Source organism: Cygnus atratus, chromosome 18 (genome assembly GCF_013377495.2).
Source record: "Cygnus atratus isolate AKBS03 ecotype Queensland, Australia chromosome 18, CAtr_DNAZoo_HiC_assembly, whole genome shotgun sequence".
Taxonomy (NCBI): Eukaryota; Metazoa; Chordata; class Aves; order Anseriformes; family Anatidae; genus Cygnus; species Cygnus atratus.
Window position 1 is genome coordinate 6508212 of NC_066379.1, and position 16144 is coordinate 6524355.

Consider the following 16144-nt stretch of genomic DNA (forward strand, 5'->3'; position numbering starts at 1 on the left):
TTTTCCAGGCTTCAGCCCTATAGAAGACCCTGCAGCCACCGGGCAAGGACGTCCCCAACACCGGGTCTGGGTTGGGGCACCTGCTCGAGGTGCTCTGCCTTTCCCCTTGAGGCTGGAGGTCAAGGCTTAAAATATTCCTGAATGCAACCGGACTCAAAGCGTCCTGCCCAAAGCTGGAAGCCCTCGTGCTGGCAGATAACCCCAGTGGTGACAGCTCCTTGGTTTCGTGTCCTTGTGCCCTTGGTAGCCAGCAGTTGGCTGGAAGAAGGATGCGGAGATTCAGTACCAGGCTCGAAGGTTCCCTGGGAGGATTTGCTGCAGCAACGCACTTTGTTCCGTCCAAGCAAGTGCTCAAAGCCTGTCCCAGCAGCTCAGCTCTTCAGCGTTGCTCTGAGAGGCAGCATTTGGGCAGGGGATGGGCTCTGCAGGGCCTCACGGCGGCCCTAAGCCTTTTAGGCGGCCGGTTAATGTTTTTGACAGTCTTAATTTGGACTGGGAATGAAAAGTTCAATCACTGGCTTCAGGGAAACGCCCCTGGGATAAGCTGTGACATAGTTAATAGAAAATTGTAATGTTGTTAAAGTGCTTTTCTGTGAAATGCCAGGAGAGGAAATTAATGGTGTGTTTTTTTCTAAAAGTTTATATCATTCTTTTAATTTAGTTTTTTAATCCATCATATCAGCACTCAGCAGTCTCGCCATGCAACTTTAATTTTATAGCGTTTTTCACATTAGCCATGGCCACTGATGTCACCATGGGGAAAAACACACCACCGGTTTGCCACTCAGGTACCGAACAGTGGGCAGGGTCTCCGTGCAAAACCCCAAAATCTGACCCATAGGAAGCAGCTCTTGGCGTGCGCCTTGCTGGAAAGACAAGGATTATCTTTTTGGTTCAGTGGTGACTGCTGGTGGTCTGCATTTGGGTGTTTCTTTGTGCTTGGTGCCAAATGAAGGTGAGGGAAGAAGGGTTAAGGAAGGGATATTTAAAAGTTTGAGAGTAATTTTATGGAAGACTTGTGGTATTTAAGTGCACGAACCTGAGGAGCAGCAGGGCGAGGAGAGGCAGCTGTAAGATGACAGCACGTGGGGTGTCCTGGATGGGACAAAGCACCCTGGGGTCCTGCTGGCATCACCCCCCTCCTTTTCCCTATCCATTAAATTGGGGACACAGACCTGGACCGGGGTGCAGAAGCCCTGGGGGTGAGGGGATGCGGGGGGCTTGTGCTTGGCACCGTTGCTTCCTTGACCGCGCTCCTTGCAGCTGGTTCGAGCGGGTGAGCATGCTGGTGATCCTGCTCAACTGCGTGACGCTGGGCATGTTCCACCCCTGCGAGGACATCGCCTGCGACTCGCCGCGCTGCCGCATCCTGCAGGTACGGCCGGGTACACATGGCTTTGGGGTGGGAGGGCTGTGGGACCTTTCCCTGCCCAGCAAAAAGCTGCAGCGGCCGGCAGCGGGGGCACGCGCCCTTCATCCCGCTCCCTTTTCATCCCGCTCCCTTTTCATCCCGCTCCCTTTTCTTTGGCAGAGCTTCGACGATTTCATCTTTGCCTTTTTTGCCGTGGAAATGATAGTCAAGATGATCGCGCTGGGGATTTTCGGGAAGAAATGCTACCTGGGAGACACGTGGAACCGCCTGGACTTCTTCATCGTCATCGCGGGGTGAGTTGGGCGCGCCGGGTGCCCCCTGTCCGCGTGGGCTTCGTGTCTTGTGCGCCTGGGCTGGGGAAGGGGAGCTCTGGGTGGAGAGTGCCGGGGTCCTGCAGGCTCTTGTGCATCAGGGCTGTCAGCGCCACCCATCCTAGAACCCTACAATCTCTTCGGTTGGACAATACCATTAAAATCATTGAGTCCAACCGTTGACCTAACACTACTAAACCATGTCCCTAAGCCACGTCCACGCATCTCAGATACCTCCAGGGATGGTGACACCACCACCCCTCTGGGCAACCCCTTCCCATCCACCCTTTCCGTGAAGAAATACTCCCTGATATCCCCTCCAAACCTCCCCTGGTGCAACGTGAGGCCGTTACCCTCTCCAGCAGTGGGGATATCAGCCCAGAGGGGGACCTGTTGGTTGTCTCCATCACCCACGAGAGAGATTTCCAGTGCCTGGTGGTGGTGGCGACGGGGTACTGGTGATGTTTGGCTCACAAGCACTGCTGGGGATGCAGCAGGAGCCGTGTGCTGCAGTTTTTGGCCAGCCCATGCGCGTCCTGTGCTGCGCGGCCACCCCGCCTGGCGCTGGGCTCGGCTCCGCAGCGCCGGGGGCTTGGGTTTCATGCGGGCTGCCCAACGGGGGTGGTGGTTCAGCAGATCGTTTGAAGCGCGGAGAGCTGCCTTCCAGGGAGGATATTTCAGTGAAATGTGCGTGATTGCCCTCTTTGTTGTTTTTGAGGGAAAGCAACCAAGTTTGCCTTTTTGAGCGTTTTCCTTTCCGAGGCACCTGGTTTGAGTTAAGGCTCCTCCAGCACCCGAGAATCTCCTGGCTGGGGCTGCAAATCCACATGAAAAGTGCCTGGCCCCTGGCCAGGGCGCTGAGTTTCTTTGGCACAGGATTTGCTCACCGGCCCTCGCCTCCCCTCCCTCCTCTGAGAGCCCGGAGACCTTTTGGGAAAATGGCGCTTTTTTTTTTTTTCCCCCCCTCCCGCTTTTGATAGAGCTGCAGATCAAATTTACTGGATTTTCCTGGAAAGGAGCGGGGCCCCTCCAGGCTGGGCTGTTTCCCAGGCGAGGGTGTCAGCGGGGCGCCTGCCGTCTGCCGTACGGGGCGACGTGTCTGCGGGCTTCCCTTACAGCCCCTGGTACGCACCCCTGCGGGGAGCTGGGGGCACCGTGAAGGTGGCCCAGTACAACCAGTAAGGAGGCGGCAGGTCTCCCAGTGTGCCCCTAGGAACTCGTTGCTGCAGGGGCCGAAAAATCCCAGATTCTTCTTTAGTTCTTTGTTATTTCTTGTAGCAGAATTGAGCGTGATGAGGAAGGGGACCTGAGTGTGATGTGCTTTGGGGGTGGTGTGTTTCGGAGTGCTGGGCTGCCTCCAGCTCTGCTGAGCAGGGGGGGTGCTGCACTGCCCCCTCATCTTCTCCCATCCTGTTTAGCTTGTCTGGTGTTTGGAGCCAGGGTTATCTATCGATGCCCGTGATGGGGCCCCCATCATGAGGGGTGTCTGCTGCTGTTCCTACAGGCTGCCCTAATTCCTACATAGCTGCAATGTGCTTCAGCAAGTGTCAAACTGCCCACCTGCCTTCTGCACCTGAATGGGTGTCTGGATTTAGCCCCTTTCCCCCATGGAGCCCTGGGTGTGGGTACGGGCACCCGCATCCCCCGGGGCGCGGCGGCTTCATTAGCTCCAGCGGTTGTGCAGCCTCGCAGCCTGCCCGCCTTGGTGCCTCCTGCCAGGTCAGCTTTGCCTCTCGCTAAATGATCGGTCTTTCCTTTGTGTGCTCGAGCTGTTCCCATCTGGGCCCTGTCACAAGCAATTCAGCTGACAAAGGATCGAACTGGCTGTACAGGCGAAGGCAGAGCCTCTCCTTCGGTGGCACGTGTTGTTTTTCTGCGGCCGCTCGTCCCGCTGCTCTCCTCCAGCCTCTCCATTCATCCTGGCCCCTCTGTCCTTCTCCAGCAGTGCTGCTGTCCCGAGGGACCCCTCGCTGTCCGCCTGCGGTGCTGAGTGCCGGGGACAGCCACAGGACCGGGCCACTGCCATAGCAGGGGACATCAGGGGACCAGAGCCCGGACTGAAGGTGTAGGTAGAAAACACCTTAAGGACAAAACCAAAAGACACGCCAGGGGCAGGTCCCAGCCCAGTAAGGCGAAGGGGAGCACAGTGCAGGTGATGTGCTTGGGGCATCCCAGGATACAGGCTTGGGGGGAAATTGGGGAATTTTTCAGAGCCAAGCTGTGGAGGAGAGCGACTGCCAGGGCAATGCTCCGATCCGCTCTGGATTTGTTAGGTACCCCATAAAGCGAGTGGGGTTTTAACATGGGTCTCATTGTCAGGGCTTCACCCAGCCTTTCGCCCCTTGGAGCCTGCCCCAAATCTCCCCCAGCCCCTGAACCTCCTTGCAGAGGAGGAGGCAAAGCGCCGGCAGCACAACAGCTCCGCTTCTGCCTGCCCACTGCTTTCCTCCCTGCGGGCAGACCTCCCGCGGAAACCCTTCATAACCGCAACCAGCCTAGGAGAGGCTTGCTTCCAAAAGAAGGAAAAAAAAATGGCATTTCAACCATTTCACCCTCCCTCCTCCTCGAGAAGTTTCTGGCCCTGCCGGGGGCTGTGGTCACAGAGGAACCAATTTCTTGCGTATTTGCCCCAAAGGCAGTGCCGTTGGGCAGTGCTGGGCTGGCCACTTGCGCGGCGTGCCGTTAAGTACTTCTCAGCTCTGTTAAACTGTCCAGACCAATCTCATGAGCTCATGGAGAATAAATGACTTCTTTGTGACAATGTAATGCAATTAGCACTAATTGTAGAGAGTGTAATGTCTGCAACACATCTCTGTAATTACAGCAAAACTTGCTGCAGATGAGGGGAGCGCTACACAGACAAAACTCCGCTTGGTGAAGTGTAGCTTTGGCTGTAGGTTACGGAGCTGCGTGGGGAAAAGGAAAAAAAAAAAAAAAGTGACGAATAGCATAATTATGTTCCTTTATTTTGAAGGAGAGGATCTGGGGAGTTTGCTTTTTCAAGGAGCGCTTGAAGGTTACCTGGCGCTGCGCACCGGCTCGCTCCCTCTGAGGGTGGCTTGATGGGATTTCGACCTCTCGCGGCCTAAGACGCAGAGGTGCCAAGGACAGATGCTTGTTTACGCCCAGAAATATGCAGGATCTCTTGCAAGCTCAGCTGGCAAAGTGTGGCTGTGGGGTGCTGATGCTCCTGGCCCCCTGGGGACCCATGGCTGCGCTCTGCCCCTGCCCCGAGCAGGGCACCGGGAGCTGAGGAAAGCTGAGGAGCACAAGGCAGTGATCGTGCTGCCTGCTCCCTGGCCGGACCCCCAGCCTGCAGGGTTTGGCTTTGGCCAGACAAGGGCCTCTGCAGCCCCGCAGATCGAGCTGTGCTGTAAGCCAGCCTCATCAAACCAAACAAAAAGCAGCAAAACCCCGCGGGTTGGTCGTTTCCTCAGGAGGGGGGCTTGCATCAGGTGAGGATTTGGTGCCTCCAGGGCTCCTCTCTGCCTTCTCCAGGCAGGGTCGGGCAGGGCTCCTCTGGGGCTCGGGGTCGGCGTCTGCCTTCCTGCCCCCCCGCGAGCAGGGCTGTGCATCATCCTGTGTTTGAGTTGTGCGGCTCTGCTGTTCCTCCGGGCTCAGTCAGTTGTTTGGCCAAGTGTCCCGTTTGTGCCTTGCTCCTTGGAACGGTGACGGGCCTCCTAGAGGACTTTCTGACAAAGTTAAACACTTCTGGAATATTTTGCTTACAGTTCAGAAGGAGCTGGGGCTGGAGGTGGCTGGCAGCCCGCTTGCTTTTGAAGCAGACATACTGTTTCTTTTTCCCTTTGCTTCCTGAACACTTCTTGTAATGTTTGTTTTTTTTTTGTTCTCCCTGTGCTGAAGGCAGTATTAAAGGGTTAGCTCCACCGAAGCTTTCATAAACAACTCTTAAGGATGTCTTGCTCCCTCCTGTTTTCCAAGTGCTGAGTTTCAGGGCTGAGATATGCTGCAGAAAGCCTTGGCGTGTTCGTGGATAGCAGACAGCAAGACACACCACGTTCCCTCGCTCCACCTAAAACAAAAGCACAGGACAGTTTCTGAAAAGCTCTTTAGCCAGAAATTGGGCACGGAGACAATTCTGCCAGGTGGGTCGCTGCGGGGAGCATCAATCCCATGTCCGTGGTACCCAAAGCAGTGCTCTGGCTGCGTGCTGTGGGTGATGTTCCCAGGCCGTGGCCTCCATCTCTCGGTGCCTCTGTGCTTCAGAGGCAGGCAGGGCTTCTCCGAACCGCGCTGCAGCCACACGAGGCACCCAGGGCTGCATCAGCAAACGGGGTGGGCACGGGGAGGAAAGCTAAGGCATTGGGTGTGGGATCCCAGGCTGCAGCCTCCCGGTGTGACACTGGACAAAGGCTCCTGTTTCCCCTTCATCCCTTAAAAGAAATAATAGAAAGGCGGGGGTGAAAGCTACTTTTTCGTGCCCCCTCTGTTTGCTCATAGCGGTCTCCAGCACCTCGGGGCACCTTGAAGCAGCACCCCGGGACCGTGACTGCGCATTGCTGGCAGTCGGGTAATTGTGCGTGTGAGCGGTCGGGTAATTGTGCGTGTGAGCGGGCGATTTGCACACGCAATTACCCGATGTGCAGCCGCCCTCCCCACCGACTGCAGCAGAGGCCGTGCCTGGCCCTCAGCAACACCGGTGCTGCTGGCCAGCGGCGGGGAGCCTCCTGCCTCGTCCCCGGGGGGCAGCGGTGACAGAGCCAAGCCAAGCCACCAGCCGTGACCCCAAACGTCCGGGTGTCCCCACGGGGGTCCCAGTTTGGCCATGGGGTGCTTTCGGTGAACGCCTCGGGCACTGCTCCCTGCCAGCCTCCCGCAGCCTCCCAGGCAGAGCAGCCTCGGCGCAGGGAGGCTGCTGTTTGCAGCAAGCCCTCAGCAGCCTCCCTCGCAGCCCAGCTGACTCAAACCTACCTGCAAAAAGGGGTATTTTTTGGAAGTTTTAGGACTTTTTTTTTTGAGAGAGAAATCTCATTTCTCCCAGTTTTTCAGCTTCAGCTGAACTTGCTGCTGCTCCAAAAGCCCCGTTTTTCAGGTGTCCTGGCTGGGACTCACGGTGCCTCTGCACAGCCGGATCCAGGGGCTCACACTACCTCCACCACTTTTATTTTTATTCCATCGGGCTGGAATAAAATGGAAATTTTTCAAATTAACAACGCCCACGGATGCGGTGAGACTCGCGAGGCTCAGAAAGCAACGCCTGAGTGAAAAGCAGAGCACGGCGAAGCCTGCGAGGGCCGGGAGGAAATTTCATCCTGGCTTTCTACAGATACGGCACCGCCTAAATAATTCGCCTTTGTCTTTCCCAGCGCTGATGGCTTAATATCATCCACCGATTGCTGCGCTTTGTAGATAAGGGGCATCTGTGTGCCTGGGGTTGGAGAGCTCCTAGCGCTGCGTAAATCTGTGTCCCGGCAGCTCCATGGTGGGGGGGGGGCAGCTCTTGGGGTCATGGCTCCAGTGCAGGTGGGGGCTGTCACCACGCTGCTTTGGTCACTTCGGTCACGTCCCTGCCTGCGTCGTGTCCCCAGGTCCTCGGCTGTCCCCACGCTGTGGGTGGCAGGGAGGCAGGATGCGGCCGCCCAGGGCACTGCGGGGGCTCCCTGTGGAGAGCTCACGGCCGCGGGCACGGCTCCATCCGCAGCCCGGGCTGGCAGCGTTTACATCTCATTTAGATCAGACACAGCCCAGCGAGCTGCCAGGCCATCCCCAGGCAGGACGGGAACAGGCTCCTGCTGCCTGCTCTGTCCAGAGCTGTCCCTCCTGTGCCCCGTCTGTCTGTCTGTCTACCCTGCTGTGAGCCCCAGGACCTCTCCCTCTGGGAGGAGTGCTTGCCAAAGGCTTCATCAGCTCTTTTCATGCATCCCCCCAGCATCTCATTGAACGTCTGGCTTTGCAGATGCTCTGCTTGTATTCTTAGAAAGTCCAAAGTGTTTCTGAAATGTTTCCTCTTTCTTTCTGAATAACTCCGGCGACCGGGGGCTGCCGAGCACTCTGATGAGTCTCAGCGTCTGATGTGGATCCACCCTACTTAATGCCGAGCATTTTCCTGAACTTTTAACTTTGCTGGGCACTCGGGACCACAGCAGAGGCTTTGACAGGTGTCGTGCTTTCACAGTGGAGCAGAAATGACATTCGGGCTGAAGCTTTGTCGTGGGCTTTTTACACCATGGATTCTCAGTGCGCCGATGCGATATGGGCTGGTAAATGCTCCTGTCACCTCCCTGGTGCTCAGCACCCTGATGTTTGCTCTCCCTGGGGAGCTTTGCTGGCCAGGGACTGGATTGATCCCTCCTGTGCATGGGAGGAGACCTCTGAGCTGGTGGGTGCTCACTGGTGATGCCCTTCAGTGACTGTTCCCCCCTGCACCCACCTGCTCCTGGTCCTGGTATTGAGCTCTTTGCTCAAGGTAGTGGGATCCTTTTTTTTTTTTTTTCAATTTGACATTATAATTGTTTTTTAGTACGTTAAATCAAACCGCGTTCTACAACATGCTCTTTGCAGATTACAAGCACGCTCATCTCTGGGAGTGAGTCTGGAGCTGTCGTTAATCAGAAAACGATTTGTCTTGGTGCAAATAATCATGTGCTGCTCTGAATTTTGCTGTTCGCCTCTGTTTTAATTATGGATGAAAGAAAAGCAGTATGTTCGACATGGGCTTTTTACCAGAATCCTGCAAACCATATGAAAATCTTATTTCCAAACACCGAGGGGTATTTTAGAGCTGTTAGAGGCCAGGGAAGCTTTGGTGGCTCTCCCTGGGGGGGACACAGCTCCAGAATAGGGTCAGTGCCGTGCCCTGCAGAGGGAGCCTGACCTTGCATGAGGTCAGATGTGCCCCCGTGGCCCTGCCACCGTCCTGCCTGGCCAGAGGACGAGGACAAAACCGTTGTGGCTGCATGTGGTGCTCCTGGCTAGGATGCAGAAGAATTTATTGAGGCTGCTTTGGTCTTAGCTATGGTTTGGTAGCCATCGTTGTTGGAGCCTGCAAAGAGAAATGGGGTTAGGCATCACTGCGTCAGGTGTGGAGCCATAGGTTTTGGGGATCACACCAAGAGCTCATCTCCAGCAGGGAGGGATGGGGCAGCACCAAATACCTTTGAGCAAGGCACCAGCAACGCCTCCTCCAGCAGCCAGTGTCTGAGCAGGTGAGGGTAATTCGGGCTGGGACAGGCGTGGAGATGGCTGGGAGCAGAGAGCCTGTCTGTGAGACGGGGCTGGGAGAGCTCGCTTTGTTTGGCTTTGCAGAATCAAGGCTGGGAGATGTGCTTTGTGCTCTGTCAATACGTTGGGTGGGTAAACACCGGCGACACAGAACGGCTCCAGGAGCAACTTAAAAGGCAGCGCTGGCGTAAGAGCAAATGCATGTGAGTTCGCCCTGAATAAATTGAGGCTGGAAATTAGGCTGCTAACCATCAAAGCTGAAGGGAGGGAACCACCCAACTCGCTTCAAGATGGAACTTGATAATTTTCGGAAGAGATTAATATCCTGTGGTTGCCTGCAGCAGCAGGAGCCCGGCTGTGCAGGGAGCCTCGCGGTTCTGTCGTCGCGTTTGCCTGGCTCTGCCTCTTCAGAGATGCTTTTCGGCAGGTCTCTCGTGCTTTCCTCCAGGACGAGGGCCAAATCCCAGCAGTGATATGGCTGGTGGCCCCACTGTGCTTGAGCAAAGGTGTTGTGAGCAGGATGAGATGGTGCTGGGCTGCCCCAGGGTCTCTCACAGGTGAACTGCAGCCTTGGGCGAAGTCAGGTGAAGGTGGTGCCTTGTTGTGCTGAGCTGTAAAATGGGAGCAATCAGTCGTTATAAACAGGGCTCTGTCTGGCAATTTCCCTCCTGCAGTGAGCAGGGACTTTGAGAAGCTTCTGCCCTGGATCCTGTGCAGAAGCAGTAACCAGAGCAGATGAGAGAGAGGTGAGAGATCTGGCTGCGTGCGCTCATTGACTTTATTCTGATCTGTAAACAGCCCTTAATGAATTCCTCTGGTAAACCTTTTGGAGGGGAGAGACACAGTAAAATTCCTTCAGTGAGCAGTTGGCATACAGTTTGATTTGCAGTGTTTGATAATCCCGAAGACCCTTGACACTCGTCCCTGTCTGCCTTGCAGGATGCTGGAGTACTCGCTGGACCTGCAGAACGTCAGCTTCTCGGCCGTGCGCACTGTACGCGTCCTGCGGCCGCTCAGGGCCATTAACAGAGTCCCCAGTAAGTCGGACTTTTGCTCTTCCCTTTAGAATTTTTTTATATCTGTGCCCCAAAGGTGGGAGAACAAACACTGATGCTTCCCATCTTCCATCAAACGTTCGCCCAGGCCCTGGTGGTTCTAGGTCATACCACCGTTCCTGGGTTTCCAGTGCCTGGCACTTTCCTATTTCAAACAATATTCCTGTCTGTGCCCTTGGGTGCCACCAGACAAGATGTCTGTCCCAGGCCTGTGTTCAGACTCCTTTCTTTCTCATCTGAAGAGGGCCTTAGGAGGCTGCAAAGGTGAAGGGATGCAGGTGGTGGGGAGCCAACAGCCTTTCCCATGCAGCGTGGGCAGAGGGATCCAAGCCCTCCCTGCACTCCCCAATTCTTTCCTGGAGAAGCTGGGACACAGAAATCGTGTCATGCCTGGAGGCAGCCCCTGGGAGGCACTGAGGAGCCTCCTTGTGCAGCATCTCTTGCTCCACTCCCCACAGCTGGTCTGTGCAGCAAACCTTGCCTGCAGAGCTGCCTGGGTGCCCATCCAAGTACTCCAACCACAGCATAAAAGAGCCCCCGTTTTTGTAAATTTAGCATAGCCCACTCTCAAACTGATGGCCACACGCAGTTCTGCCTGCTGGTTTCACCATAGAGAAGATTCCTCACCTGCCCTAAGAATCGAGGTACTGGTTTTAATGCGAAATAATTCATCCAAGCCTTTTTCTCCCTGGGAAGCAAAGTGAGTCCTGCTGCTGGGGGATTCACAGCCTCATGTGAGTGCAGCGATGCTCTGAGGCTTGTGAAGAACCCAGGGAGCACCAGGAAACATTGCAAGGTCTTCCTCTTGGAGAGAGAGTTGCCAGCTCCAGCATTGCAGCAGGCAGCCCAGCCCGCTGCTCAGAGCTGCCTTGGCCATTGCAAACCCCCAAACCCCGTCCTATTCCCCAGATTTCCTGCTGTGCTGTGGGAGAGAGCCAGTGAGCCCTGTGCCCACCCTGAGGCTGCAAGGATGGGGTGTGCTAGGTGTGGGTATGGCTGTTAGAGGTGTCCTTCTCCTGCTCCTGCAGCCCTGGGTGCTGGATTCAGCGTTGTTTTAGCCAAATTGCCTCCAGGCGTGAACCCCTGTGCCTCAATGAGCACTGATCAGCTCCAGCTCTGTGCTGGAAGTGCCTGGGCTCTGTTTATTTTTCTGGTCCCGACTCTGAACCTGGCTTGCTGCTGCTGGTTCAGACATTACTGTACCCTCCGAATCCTCTCTGTGATGGGTTTTTTTCCCCGCTGCTGAACTGACGGATGGCTGAATTTATCTGCCACCGTCTGACTGGGGATGTAACTCACTTAATGTGTTTTCAAATCCCGGGTAATTCATCTTGGCTCCTGTGCAACGTAGTTATGATGGGATAGAAATATAAGGTGGGGAAAGAAAGTGGAGAGTTTTGTATGATGATAAATGCAGCAACCACGGAAAGTCACTCCAGTTAATTAGGAGTTGACTCATGGTGGTTGCTCCCCAGCAGAGGAGTAAAAGGAAAAACCTGAGGGAGGAGACGACAGCATCAGAAAGCTTCTTGAAGTATTGAAGTAAAGGAAGCAATAGTAAGGGTGCCTTTAAATGAAAATCAATGTAAGCGAGTGAGAGAATGCAGAAGATGGGGAAGGAAGGAGAGAGAGAGATGAGCAGAATATTACAGAGATGTCAGATAAAATCAATTTTTTTGTGTGTAAATGTCAAGTTGAAGTCACCATCAATTTGTCTTTGTTACAGAACTGGCTGTTCCTGAGCTCGTGAGAATAAACTGCCAGAGAAAATCCTGTGTTTGAAGGAAAAGAGGGGATTTAGGGTAGATGAGAGGAGTTAGGAAGGGAAGGGAATTTTAGTACAGCCTGAGTGGGGAAAGCAATAGGGCTGAGCAAGGGAGGTGTCAGAGTCGGATCTTGGGGAAGGAAGGGGGCTGGTAATTGGCAGAAAACTTTGAGAGGAGAAGAGGAATTGGGACGGGGAGTGGAGGAAGGGAGAGGAGAGGGGAAGGTGAGCTGTGTGCCCGGGAGTGGGGCCGGGCTGGACGGGGGTACCCGGGGTGGGTGGTGGGGCTGGAGGGGGGCCTGCAGCATGTGGGGGATGAGGGGAGCAGAGGGGAAGGAAGGGTATAGATGGAGGGGAAAAGGTCGGGAGGCCATGGATGGAAGGAGAAAATTCAGTGCAGATTTTCCCTCTTCGGTGACTGCTTCCTCCTCCCCTCAGGTATGCGCATCCTGGTGACGCTGCTCCTGGACACGCTGCCCATGCTGGGGAACGTCCTCCTCCTCTGCTTCTTCGTCTTCTTCATCTTCGGCATCGTGGGAGTCCAGCTCTGGGCGGGTTTGCTCAGGAATCGCTGCTTCCTCCCCGAGAACTTCAGCATGTGAGTCCTGTGGCCGTGTCCATGGCTGGAGCGTGGGGGAGCGTTGGGGCTGTCCAGCAGAAAGCCCTGGTCCTCTGTGCACGGTCCCAGCTCCAAAATGCCACCACGGCTCCTGCCATGGTGCACATGGATGGAGCCGGGCCGGCTGCAGCAATTTGCCATTCGCATCCCGCAGTGCTGCCCTTAGCCCTCGGCCGGCACTGGGAAGCCTCTGTGATTGATAAGAGCCTCCAAGAAAACAACCAGGCTTAGGAGCTGAGGCTTTCTAAATTCAGCATATCGTTAACGTGTGACCTTTTCTGCATTCGTCAGGATGCCGAGACCTGAATCCCGTTCAGCAGCTGGGAGTGCTTATTGGTATGGCATTTGTGGTCCCACCTGAACCCCAGGGGAGGCTGATGGAGCTGGGCACACACTTCATGATGCTAGACACTTCTTAGTCTCGGAGCAGGAGACAGTCCCTGCCTAAAAGTGCTAATTTTTCACAGATCCCAGCCCCCAGATTTGTGCTCGGTGATTTGGTTGTCTTCATATACAGCAACCGTGCTGCAAATAGTGCTGGGAGCCCAGCACTGCGAGGAGCATCCCAGCCTGGCAGCCTTTGGGGCTGTAATTAGGGCTTCTCAGATGCAAAACAGCTCCAAAACTGTCACCTCTTGGTGCTTTGCCTCCAAACGCAGCCTCCCTGGTTCTGATCCAGCTGGATCCACACTGGGATGCATGAGTGTGTGAAGCAGAGGCTCTCCCTTTGCACACCCGACAATAATGATGGGCTCTCAAGCCCGGAGCTGGCACGAGGCACCTCTTAGCCTCTCCCACATATCCCCCAAGCGTCTGCCACCCCCTGCAGGCTGTGCCCCCCAGGGGAAATCAGGGGAGCCATTACCAGGGCAGGACCCTGCTAAGTAAATGGCATTAGGGCATGGGGACTCCTTCACCCTTGGGTAAATCCAACCGAGCTACAGGTTTGGGTGCCTCTTAATTGAGCCAGAATTCCAGGGGTTTTGATAAGCTCTGAAGGGTATTAGAGGCAATTCTGCAGGATTTAACCGGGCTGAACTAGGCTTAAAAGTATCTTTGCGAGCTTTAGTGAGAGTACTGGCTGCATTAAGGAGGCAGCTTCTTGCTCTGGAAGCAGCCAGTTTCTGGCTGGCCATGGCTTGTTTCATCTCTCTGAGTGTTTTTGCCATGCTTGCTGTAGTAAGGCCACCCTCAGAGGGAATTTATAGCTTATCTATGGGCTGAACAGTCACTGAATTGTAGATGGAGGCCGCGCCTCTGGTTTTAGAAAGGCCTGGGAGGTCCTTGTTCATAGAGTCTCCCTAAGCTGTGCTCAGCATCACTAGGACAGGAGATACAGGAGCTTAAAGTGGCCAATTTCCGTCTTAGTGCAGCAAAGAGGGTTCAGAGAAGTGCTGCTAGGCTAAACCCTGCTCTTAGTGCCCCAGGTCAAAGCCGTTGGTCTTCCAGATGGAGAGACTCTTTGTACTGCCATCAGAGGGGTCGCTCCAAAGCCACAACACAGCAGTGCTTCACCAGTCTGACCAACCTCTTCCACTTCTTGTCTGATTTCTTTTTCTATTCCTCTATTTTCATCTGTTTCTCCCCCCTTCTATTGATGAAGAGTTTGTATGGGGCAGGGATCAGGGGTCCCAGCCCCGCCAGCGACATGCTGAGTGACTGAGTGCACTGCCTCAGTTTCCCTAAGACCTGACAGGGACATCATCTCCCTCAGGGGGGCTGCAGAAAGCCCAAGGGGATTTAAGCAAACAATCAGTCAAAAATCCCTTTACGATGCAGAATAAAAGATGTCACTTCGTTGTCGCCACGTTTGTTACCACACCAGACTGCCTGCAGTCTGTGTGCAAACCCCAGCCCTGTCTGGCCCCTTTCAGCCCCTACGCGGTGGATTTGGAGCGGTACTACCAGACAGAGAACGAAGACGAGAACCCCTTCATCTGCTCCCAGCCCCGCGAGAACGGGATGCGCTACTGCCGCAGCATCCCGACGCGCAGGGAGGAGGGCCTCGAGTGCACCCTGGATTACTACTCCTACAACGACACCACCAACACATCCTGTGTCAACTGGAACCAGTATTACACCAACTGCTCAGCCGGGGAGCACAACCCCTTCAAGGGTGCCATCAACTTCGACAACATCGGCTACGCCTGGATTGCCATCTTTCAGGTGAGCCTGGCATGCAAACCGTCATGGGGCAGGGGTGGGACGGCTGGTGGTGCCTCCCCAGATGTTGTGGGGCTGTGCAACCCCATTCCCAGGGCTGTGGTGCACCAGCAAGCACTTCTGTAGTAGCACAAGGATGCTCGAAATGGCAGGGAGACAGCTTGATGCCTGCTTTGATGATGGTTCCGTGGACAAAAGCCTGGTCCCAAATGCTGTGTGGGTGCAGGAGGACCGTGCTGATGTAGAGCCGAGCCTAGAGCCTGCTGTTCTCTCTGCAAAGTGCAGAGTTGGCCTTACATCCAGCTGGAAAAGAAGGGCTGGATGCAGCCCTCGCTGTGGGCCACCAGCGCTGTGGCTATCAGCACTGGTGGGAGCGGGATTTGGTTCCTCGGTGTCCCGTACTGCACCCAAACCGGCTATGGGGTGTCGGAATTGGCCCAGGCAGGAGAAATGTTGCTTGTTCTCTTGGTGCTGTAATGGAGCCTTGCCGGGTTGGTTTTCCCTTCCTGCCTCCGCCAGGTCATCACGCTGGAAGGCTGGGTGGACATCATGTACTTCGTCATGGACGCGCACTCCTTCTACAACTTCATCTACTTCATCCTCCTGATCATCGTGAGTGGCCTCGCAGGGATGGGGGGTCTCCAGGTGTTGTGGAGGGGGTGGAGTGGCCGAGAGGAGCAGGCGGATAGCACAGGGGGTGTGAGGCTGGTCCCACGTAGCAGAAACCAGCCTGCCACAGGACATGCAGCTTCGGCACAGTGCTGCGTTGTGCTGCGAAGGGAAGGTGCATGTAAGCTATGGTAGATACACTGCTGTTGCTTCTCCTACTTCTCTCCTTGTCCTCCGAGGTCCTCTCCCTTAGCTGCCTCCTTGAGTTTAGGTTTAAAAGCAGGGAAATTTCCCCGATCAGGTCATGAGCCATGGAAGGGAGGAGGCTGCCCAGAGGTTCCCCCATACCGAAGAGCCCAGCTGGCTGGGCCTCGGTGCAGAAGGGGCGTTTAGGGAAAGCAGCCCCAAACTTCAGAGAGCAGAGGAAGAAAGGAGGGAAGGGATGACTGCCCACAGCCCACCCACGCTTCCCAGCGTCAGCCGAGACCACCCACAAAGGAGCCAACAAAGAGTTTCGGAGGGGTGGGCTCCACCATGGGCTTCATCTACGCGAGCGGCGGTGTCTCCTGTGAGTGGAGGAGCTCATTGTCTAGACTCCCTTTATCGTCAAGAGAGAAAAATAGGTGCTTTAAGGGGCTGATTCATCTGCTCCTGAGGTAGACATTCAAAATAAATTAGATGCATTGCAGACTTGATGTGCCTATTCCTCTCCTGACTCTAAAGGATCATTAGGTGCCTCACTCAGATGTAGCTGAGATAAGTGAGATGAGTCCCTTTCTTCCTGTCTAATTGGACTCAATCCAGCAAAATAGCTGCACATCCTCCATTAGACCATTGTGGGGATTTCTGGTCCTCATCAAACCAGGACTCAAACCCTGATGAGAAGGTAGGAGGCTGTTTAGCCCATGATGCTTTTTCTGGTTCATCTATTAGCTTTCCCCAAAAAAAGAAGCTCTCTGCGTCCCCAAAACAGCAGAGAGGAAGGACAAACAGTGCTTTCCCGGGTGCCGTGCGGGCACTGCTAGCACTTTGTGGCAGCCCGTTAGCATATCAGAAATTCCTTGTGAT

At 55.0% G+C, this 16144-nt stretch overlaps 1 protein-coding gene across 1 annotated transcript in view; it reads left to right on the plus strand.

Moving 5' to 3' along the window:
* The window catches only part of CACNA1G (calcium voltage-gated channel subunit alpha1 G), a 129418-nt gene that overhangs the window by 32840 nt on the left and 80434 nt on the right, over window positions 1-16144 (plus strand). The window contains exons 2-7 of the mRNA XM_050714371.1: window positions 1264-1375; window positions 1532-1665; window positions 9805-9902; window positions 12124-12283; window positions 14179-14470; window positions 14987-15079. Coding sequence (XP_050570328.1) covers window positions 1264-1375; window positions 1532-1665; window positions 9805-9902; window positions 12124-12283; window positions 14179-14470; window positions 14987-15079 — 889 coding nt within the window. The remainder of the gene's footprint in view (window positions 1-1263; window positions 1376-1531; window positions 1666-9804; window positions 9903-12123; window positions 12284-14178; window positions 14471-14986; window positions 15080-16144) is intronic.